The 9,110-nt window shown below is 57.2% G+C and overlaps 1 protein-coding gene across 1 annotated transcript; it reads right to left on the bottom strand.

The window, feature by feature from the left end:
- Positions 1 to 2,368: 2,368 nt before the first annotated feature.
- On the bottom strand, positions 2,369 to 8,864 carry Abhd17a (abhydrolase domain containing 17A, depalmitoylase). Its single transcript, XM_076919415.1, has 5 exons — positions 8,698 to 8,864; positions 5,093 to 5,608; positions 4,241 to 4,435; positions 2,870 to 3,049; positions 2,369 to 2,790 (listed from the first exon to the last, which is right to left on the bottom strand). The coding sequence occupies exons 2-5, from the start codon at positions 5,422 to 5,424 to the stop codon at positions 2,565 to 2,567; spliced, it is 933 nt and encodes a 310-aa protein (XP_076775530.1). The 5' UTR covers positions 5,425 to 5,608; positions 8,698 to 8,864; the 3' UTR covers positions 2,369 to 2,564.
- Between the last annotated feature and the right edge of the window lie 246 nt (positions 8,865 to 9,110).

Below are 9,110 nucleotides of genomic sequence, written 5' to 3'. Positions count from 1 at the left end.
ACAAAAAGAAAACAAGAACCTAAATAAATAAATAAATAGTGTCTGTCATAGTTAGGGGGGTGGCTACTCTTGTGGATGATCCAAGTTCAGTTCCCAGTGCTCACCCATGTGGGGCAGCTCGTGCCCAGGGGACCTGAAACCCCTTCCTTGCCTTCCTATACACAGTCGTGGCTAAAGGCCGCGCACACAGTAAAACCTAAGTAGAGCGGGACACTGTGGTCAGACAACAGGGTGATTTTCTTGTTTTTATGTATCTCTGTGTGTGAATGTGCGTGTTCATGTGCATGTATGGGCAAGTGTCTGTGTGTGTGCCTGTGTTCAGGAGCCTTCAAAGTCCAGACACACTGGATCCCCTGGAGCTGGAGTGACAGGCAGTTATGAGCCACTTCATGTGGGTGCTGGGAACTGAGCTGAGTCCTCTGCCAAGAGCAGCAAGTGACTCGTGGCCATCTCATCTCTCCAGCCCCCAGCTTCCTTAATGTATGAAGTACTATAGCAAAGAACAGAAACTACTGGGTAGAAAAAGGCTGTGAAATAGACGATTTAAACATTCATCTTTATAACATCTGTCCAATTTTAAAATGGCTAGTAGCGACAGAGATGGCTATTACAAAACGCAATGGAAGCATTTAAAAAGTTGGCTATAGTGGGGCCAGCCGGAGCTCAGTGAGTAGACCCTGGCCTCCAGGCCTGATAACCAGAATTCAACCCCGCCCCCAGAGAACAGATGACTGACACTCGACCTCGGACCTCCCCACATATGTAGTAGCGCATGTGCCTTGCCCCAAATAAATGTGTTTGTTTTTATTTTTCCAGCCCAGGTTTCTCTGTGTAGCCCTGGCTGGCCTCACCTGTTTACTTTGTGCTTAACTTGCTGTGGTTACATGCTGGCTCACCGCTGTCACTCCAGCAGTGGTGAGGTTTGAGGCCTGAGCTACATTGTCTCAAAAAATAAAAAATTCAGGCTGTGGATGAGTGGGTAGAGTCCTCCCATTCACTGTGCCCCAAGTTCCACCCCAGCGGCCCCAGGTGTGGCATCATTCAGCCAAGTTCAGGATCAGAGCGAATTATAGAGCAAGACCCTGCCTCAGTAAACCGCAGGCCACTGCTGCAGTGCAGCGGTGCCCTCCCTCCCGTACAGGGAGCCCCGGGCTCCATCCCCAGCACCCAGGAAACCAGACTTTGTGGTCAGCAACAGCTGGGGTTGGGGAGAGGGTTAGGAGGTCAGAACACATCTTTTCTTCTCAGTATTCAAACAGTCTTGCTATTTTATCATGAGTTGTCCTGGCCCATACCATACCCCTACCCCCACCCCCACCCCCACCCCACGCACCGAAGGGCATCCTCGGTACTGAAAGCCCCCTCCACTATTATAGGATGAGTGGCTCAGAATGGGGCTTGCCCCTCCTTCCTGGATACATTCTGGGCGTGTGTACACCAAGTCACAGTGGAGACTCAGGCCTGGACAGCGGCATTTCAGGGGAATGTGTGGGAGCAGTAGGCAGCGATCAGGATAAGTGTGTGTGTGTGTGGGGGGGGGTGTTGGGGATAGGAAAACCTGCAGCAGGTGGTGGAAGAGCCAATCCAGGCAGTGCGACTACAGACAGGGATCTAATAAGGGCACGGAGCACCCTGTGCAGAGGCCCTGAGGCTAGAGAGGAGTAGACTCTGGGTTAGGAATGCCCCAATTTGGTGAAACTCGGGCTTGGGAGCCAGCTTCAGCACGAACTAGTGCTTGAAATCAAACCCACCAATTTTAGGGGCTGTAGAGATGGCTCAACAATTCAAAGTACTGGCTGTCCTCCCTTCCAAAGGATCTGGGTTCAATTGCCAGCACCCACATAGCACAGACATACATGCACTGAATCAACAATGTACATAAAATACATTTTAAAGTGACTATGTCACCTTTGTTCTTCTTCGGGGGCTATAGCCACACCCCCAAGTATTCCAGCTCCCCCAATGTACCACCCACTCTTAAAAGTGACTTTGATCCATCTTGAGTCAGCTCAGGGTGCCGATCTCCCCACACAGGGAACCTAGAGGAAACACGTGGCTCAACTCGAGTGAGCACACTACCCTAGATACACCCTGCAGTCCCGGGGAGGCCTCCTCAGCTCGCAGCTGGCACAGTGCAAGGCCTGGTCCTGGCTTTGGACCAGTGACCTTTGTTTCTGGAGTGGGAGCCCTGTGCGCTGCGGGGATGGGGCTCCTGCAGAGCAGGGTGCTGCCCTGCAGTCCTGGGTGCAGAACCTGGGTGGGACATCCTGAGGCTTTCCGTCACACTCCCCACACCCAGCTGGTCTCAGCGACCTCCCAGCCCTAGGAAGACTCACTAGAGCCATGAAGGAGCCAAGGCAACCAACCCTAAAATCTTAATCCTTTAATTAGTTTCCCTCTTTCCTTCTCTTTGCTTCCGCGAGGAGAGAAGAGGGACCTCTGTTGCCTGCACATGGCTCATGGCTCCTGGGGCGCCAGGCGGGGTCCTGAGCTCCGGGTCACATGCAGCCCCGGCAGGCGCAGGCGGCCCCGTGGACTGCTGAGGTCCCTGCGGCGTGGCGTGGCTAAGTGCGTTGGCTGGGCAGCTCCTGGGAGATGAAGCGGCGTAGGCGCTCCAGGTATTGACTGTACAGCTCGATGTCATTGTGCCCAGCGCCCTCCACCCACAGCGGCTCCACGGCCTTTGGGCAGCGCTCATACAGTGCCAGCCCGTGTGAGAAGTCGATCACCTCGTCCTCTGTGCCGTGGATGATGAGCACCGGTGATGTGATCTTCGACACCTTCTCGATGCTGAGGGAAAAGATGGTCAGGCTGGAGCTCCACCCTTTCTCAGGCCCCGCCCCTTCCCGGGCCCCGCCCCCATGCTCACTTAGGGAAAGCATCGAAGCAGTACGTCTTCTTGGTGTCAGGGAAGGCCACCCGCATGCCGGAGGTGAGAGGCGAGTGCAGGACCACAGCAGCACACTCGTAGCGTGACGCCAGATCCACTGTGGGCACAGTGCCAATGCTCTGGCCATACAGGATGATACTGTCTGGGCTGATTCCGTACCTGACCGACAGCAGCAGAGTCAGCCAGTTGGCCTGGAGATGGGCAACTCAGTCCCTCCCACGGGGTGAGGGAAAGGGTGATAGTGCCTGATTGACCTAAGGTTCCTGACCAAAAGTTCCTGTTCCCTTCTGACCCGGAGAGGAGGCGGGCTATCTCTTCTCGGTGCTGCCTCCCCAGCAGTGTGGGTCTCTGAGAATTTAGGAAAACGTGTCCCATGATGCTCGGCCCAGTTTAAGGTCCCCAGAGTCCTTCCTGCCCAATTAGAAGCTTGCACAACACAGAAGATGTGGCAGCCAATTCATTCCGTTCTCCCCTCCTGCGGTGTGGCCACTCACCTGGCTGAGCTGCCTAGTGCTGTCCTGCCATAGTCCCCACTGTCTGTCTCAGACAAGCCTCCACAGGACCCTCCCCCAGCCCAGGCAGGAGGTGGACCACCTTGGGGCAACCCACACTATGCCTGTGTACTAACCAAGATCGACCAGCTCTGCCTGCTCAACACAATCCATAGCTCAAGCCTAAGTTCCTCCTACGGGGTGTGGGGGGGGGGACACCCCTTCAGAAGAGTCGCCCCCACCTTCGCAGTCAGTGCTGTAGTAGGAATATGGACAGAGCTCAGAGCACACAGCAGTGGCTCTCCAGGCTGCCGGACAGTGTGAGCAAGGGGCAGGCCCAGGCAGGGTACAGGCTCCTTGTCACGGGGGAGGGGCTCTCAGACAAGTCCCCAGTGCCAGCACCAATAGTGCCAGGGGACTCAGCCCAGTGATACCTGGCACATCTCCGGGGCAACCAGGGTCCCCAACTCCCCAGGGCTGTCAGAGTTCCAGCACCACATGGGGCCCTAAACAAGGGTAGAGGCCTCCAGAAGTACAGGTGGATGGTCTTGCCCCCTGCATGGGCCCTGCTCTATGAAAGAGCAAAAGGAGCCCTCGTGAGGTAGGGGAAGGTGGGGTGAGCAGGAAGTTGGGCTGACCGGCCCAGCCTGGCTGCCTGCCGGCCTTCACTTGAGCCTCTAGTACAGCTTCTCAGCCCTGCTGCCACCTGCTCCAGAGCAAGTTCAGCTGATGCCAGAGTGTCCTGATCCTTGGGGTATCTCCTAGACCCAGGGTCCTCTGTTCACTGTGGACAGCAAGGACCAAGGTCCCATCTGCTACTGGCGCTCCCTCACACTGCTCCAAGAGCCGGAGCCCTCACCTGGTGCGCAGGGCCTGCCAGGCGGCGTCAATGTCAGCATAGAGGTTCTTCTCCGAGGGCCGGCCAGAGCTGATCCCATATCCAGAGTAGTCATAGGAGAAGATGTTGCAGCCGATGCGTGTGCCCAGGCCGACATAGAAGCTGCACATCTGGCCCAAGTCCACTGCATTGCCATGCGAGAAGAGGACTGTGTACCTGGGCGTGCAGGTGACAGGGCACGGCTCACCACCTACACTGAGCCAGCAGCACCCACTGTCTCAGCCACTGCAGGCTCCACAGCTGGCCTCCCTCCCACAGCGTGGCAGGGACTGCTGGGGATGGGACCTGAAGGCTGCTTAGTCCTGGAGCCTTAGAGACCCCATTTACAGAAGGACCTGCTGTGAGTTCAATCTTCACCAGACACAAGTCCAGGCCAGGAGGCCAAGGGCCATCACATGACCCCACGATACACAGCTGTGCACGAGAGGAGCCTGCCACTCCGAGAGCTCTATTGCTAGGGGAAGGCTGGGCCCCATCCCTGGCCACAGCAAACTCTTGAGATCCATCCTGTTCCAAGTTGGCCTGACAGACCTGTGACAAAGCAAAGGCCTGTGCCAGGTCAAGGCCATGCACCTGCCTGCCTCTGCCCAGGTGGCTTCCTGAAGCACCTGCCTGATTCCTAACTAAAGCTCGCCCTTTGGACTTCAGGCTCGACCTGGAAAAGCTGTTGCCTCTCCTCCTCACCCTCTGGTGGAAACCTGAAAGTGGGGTCTCCTGTGCTTTACAAGAGGGGTGGGTCAGGTGGGCTGGAAGGCAGGGCAGTACAGTACCCACGCACCCCTGCTGTGTGAGCCCTGGGAGGGGGCAGCTCACCTGGCACCCGGTACACAGCGCACATACATGCAGGCGATGCGGTTGGCGCGCGCGCTCTTGGTCACGAAGACCTCGATGGTGTCCAGCTCGCGCTGGCCGTACTGGAAGTCAGCGCGCTCCGTCAGGTGGATCTTCCAGCGCCCAGGGGTGGCCGCTGAGGTCCGCAAGGGACCCGAGGGGGCAGCGCCGGCCCCACCGGGTCCCGGCTCGGGTTCAGGTACCAGAGAGTAGGTGGGCTCGGGAGGCAGGAAGGCGAGTTTGGCGGCGATGCGGCCCGGGCAGGGTGGGCAGCAGAACAGGCAGCAGAGCTCGCTCACCGACAGGCCGTTCATGGCGGGCGCCGGGCCCGCGCCGGGCCAGGGGAGGGGCGGGGGTGCTCCGAGATGCAGGCAGCGGCAGCTCGCGGGCTGCACACCTCAGTCCCGTTAGGAGGCCGCAGCCCGGCCCCATCGCGGTCCAAGGCGAGCCCCCGGGAGCCTCACAGCCACAGGTCTCCATGCCATACAGTGGGACACCCTGCGGGGGACACCGACATGTGGGTTCCCTCCAGGAAGCTAGGGGGTAGAACCAGGTACCAGCCTGGTCCAGCCAGGCAGGAAGGCTTGTCCCCATATTCACGATCTGTCTTGGTCCTCTAAGCCTGCCCACAGCCCTAGCTCACCCTGCAGTCTCTCCGGGGCCTCTGTTGCAGAACTCCTATGTATGCCCCCCAGTTTCTGCCATGCCAGCACCCCCAGGCCTATGCCCAGACCCTTCTGCCTGCCCCACCAGTTTCTCCCTCAGTCCTTGAAGGACAAAGTCCAGAACAGGTAACAAAGGCAACCCCAGGGCTCCCACGCAGGAGGATGTGGAGGGGTAAGCTTACTCAGGCCTTGGAAAACAGAGACAGAGAAAGCGAGAGAGCCGTAGGGAGGAAACAGACACAAAGACCGGGAACAAGGACAGGATGCATGCCAGACACAGGGCCCCACTGGCCGGAACAATGGTTTGTCCCTGTGCTTGGGGTCAGGGGAGCTCTCCCCGGGGTCAGGGCAGCTGTGGCCTCCCACAGCTGCAATTTTAGGGTTCAGTCACCCAACCTCTCCAGCCTGCCTCTGAGAGGCAGCAAACTGCAAGAGGGGACAAGGCCTGAACTGCAAAAGAAACCCAAATGTCCCACTTCTGCAGGGTACCCTGAAATGTGCACAAGTGACACCAATGCTTCTGCCACTGTTCGCAGCGCTGCTGACTGACAAATACAGAGACATTTCCAGAAAAGCCCACCCCCTTCTCTCATAGACTTCATAGTGCAATTTCAACAGGATACCCACATACACCTGGGTTTTAGGTCATAGCATATAAACCCACAGGAACAGAGGGACATGGACAACAGACACAGGGAAACACATGACACTCATGCAGCTGTGGGCCCACACACACATTTCTTTTTTTCTTTTTTCTTTTTTTGGTTTTTCGAGACATGGTTTCTCTGTAGTTCTGGCTGTCCTGGAACTCACTCTGTAGACCAGGCTGGCCTCGAACTCAGAAATCCGCCTGCCTCTGCCTCCCAAGTGCTGGGATTAAAGGCGTGCGCCACCACCGCCCGGCGCACACACACATTTCTGATCCCTGTGAATCTGAGGTGTAAGGCCAGGGACTAGGGAGAGTGATGTCGCAGTCCATACCAATTCAGGGACACACTGGGAGAACAGCTATGACAGCCAAAGATAGTTCTAACAAGTCCCCAGCGCCCAGGTGGCCATTCTCAAAAATCCAGGTGAACCTGTCTCCAAGAGACACCAGGCCACACCTGGAACCTAGAGCACTCCTAGCATGGAGCAGGTGGGGACCAACAAGACACCAGGCCACATCTATAACTGGGAGCACGCCTAGTGCAGAGTAGGTGGGGACCAGAGAATCTGTCCAAGACCCTGAATAGCCCAGAACAGCCACATCAGGGAATGACTCTGCCCCAAATACCCACAAGGTCAATGTTTAGAGACGTTGGCTTTATAACCAAAGCCTCCTCATGGAGCACCCCTTAGGGAGCACCCCTTAGTAACAGAAGGCTCGGAAGGATCTGTGGTCCAGTGAGAAAGAACACCTGACCATACTGGAGGACAAGGTGAAACAGGCCAGGAAAGGGGGTGCTTCCCTCACACTCCTCTCCGGGCCACTCCCACAGATCTTTAGGCTGCTGGTTCCATCCACCAGTGCCACCTGAACCTTCCCCCTACTGCACTCTCGCCTTGCCTTCTTGCCACCATCACCCTGTGTCCGAGTCTCCACCCTGGCTACCTTGACACTTTCTGCAGCACACACCCATTGAGTGACCTCCCTTTTAGAGGTGTCCTCCCTTCTATTAACAGACATCACTCCTAGCCACAACTTATCAGGGGTGCAACTTCTGGGGTCTCAACTTGCAGTATGTTTTCTAGACAAGTCAAGCAAGGGGAGGCCTCAGTTTCCTTCCTGCAGCTGTCCCTACTTTTGCCAGCACCCTGAGTCCTCCATATGGTGAGGAGCCCTCATACTCATGATTCTAGATCCTTCTACAGTTAACTAGATCTCCATCCTACAATAAAGTCCACAGGGGCGGGACCATGAAGACCAATAACTACACTTCCACTCAACAACCATGTGCAGAGCAGCCAGATAAAATGAAGTTGTAGAAAACATTAAAAACATAAGCCTCCAGGATCTGCCAGTGTTATATGGAGGACACACAGCATGTGGGCCCTCATGTCACAGATGGGTGCCACTGGGTACTGTAAGCCACGATTATTCACTCACTGCCACAATGCCCAAGTATTGTGATCACAAACATAAAACCAGGCCCTGGTGTTACAAGCAACCAGGCTACTGTAAGGGCTCTAGGATGACCTACATATGACTGTCTGCACTGATATGCCTCACCCAGCCAATCAGAGTAGGGAGGCAACCGTCTAGGAGCTGAAGAGTCCAAAGAATGCAGACAGGTTGCGGGAGATGGTTCAGCAGGTAAAAGCACTTGCTACCAAGTTTGAAGATCCGAATTGGATCAGGGGACCCACATGGTAGGAGAGAGGACTGACTTCAGAAAGCTGCCCTCTGCGTGGGCGCACACACCTGAAAAAAGGAAATAGCTAACTGACAGAGGACCGGAGAGGTAAACCCGGGCGGCGAGAGAAGACTCGAAAAACTGCAAGGGATCCCAGGGGAACAGGGCTCGCTCAAGCTGCACCCTCAGGCTCTGCTGCAGCATGGGGGTGATGTGAAACCATAAAGGAGTTTTGGGCTGCATAAGGGAAGCCGGCAGTGGGCCCCAGCTGGCAGGAAGACGCCAGGCGAGGGTCAAAGGTAGCTGGTGAATGTCAGCAGACAGATGTAAGCGGAGAAGGTGTCGGATAGGGGCTCGGTCTGCGGCTGAGTCCGGGCGTTTCTTGGAGCACAGCCGTGTCCTGAAGTTAAGCGATTGCTCCAGGATCGCTGCACGGGGACATGGGGATGCCAAGGACAGGGTGGGTGCGCTGGTCCCGCAGCCATCCCCGGAGAGCGCAGGGAGGTCCCAGACACAGGGCCCCGCTCGATTCGGCCCCACTCCGCAAACCGCCGCAGCCCGCGCCCGCCCGCCCACCCGCACTCACCGCCGCCCGCGCCCGCCGGCCCGGGGGCCGCACTCCATGGCTCCCGGCCGCCTGCCCGTGCGTCTGTCTGTCTGTCCCCAAGGGACCCCGACCAAACCTCCTGCACCGCCACCACCGCAGCTCCGCCGCGGGCGGAAGTGAGCTTGACCTAACACCGCCCCGGAAGTGATGCGAGGCGAATGCGCAAGTGAGGACGACTCTGGCTGTTTATGGGGGCGGGGCAAAGCGACCACGAAGCGGATTGGGTGGGTTGTTGTGAGGGAGGTACATGTGCTGGAGGTGGGGCCACGAGAGGGAGGAGCCGGTTTGCTGGGCGGGTTTCGAGATGGAAGGCGGAACCTGGCTTTGTGGGCGGGGCTTTCATGGGGGCCCCCCAATAGATGTGAAGAGCCAAACGAGTTTGCCCGGGGACT

The sequence above is a fragment of the Arvicanthis niloticus genome, chromosome 22 (assembly GCF_011762505.2).
Source record: "Arvicanthis niloticus isolate mArvNil1 chromosome 22, mArvNil1.pat.X, whole genome shotgun sequence".
In the NCBI taxonomy this organism is placed as follows: Eukaryota; Metazoa; Chordata; class Mammalia; order Rodentia; family Muridae; genus Arvicanthis; species Arvicanthis niloticus.
The sequence above is the reverse complement of the archived record's forward strand: the minus strand, read 5'-3'. Positions and strand labels throughout refer to the sequence as shown.

Excerpts from the sequence above, each read along its gene's own strand:
- Abhd17a (XM_076919415.1), bottom strand. The coding sequence starts at position 5,424 with ATGAACGGCCTGTCGGTGAGCGAGCTCTGCTGCCTGTTCTGCTGCCCA. Across the intron at positions 4,436-5,092 it reads CGCTGTGTACCGGGTGCCAG|GTACACAGTCCTCTTCTCGC; the intron begins GTGAGCTGCCCC and ends CTGCACGCCCAG. Across the intron at positions 2,791-2,869 it reads TGCTTCGATGCTTTCCCTAA|CATCGAGAAGGTGTCGAAGA; the intron begins GTGAGCATGGGG and ends CTTTTCCCTCAG.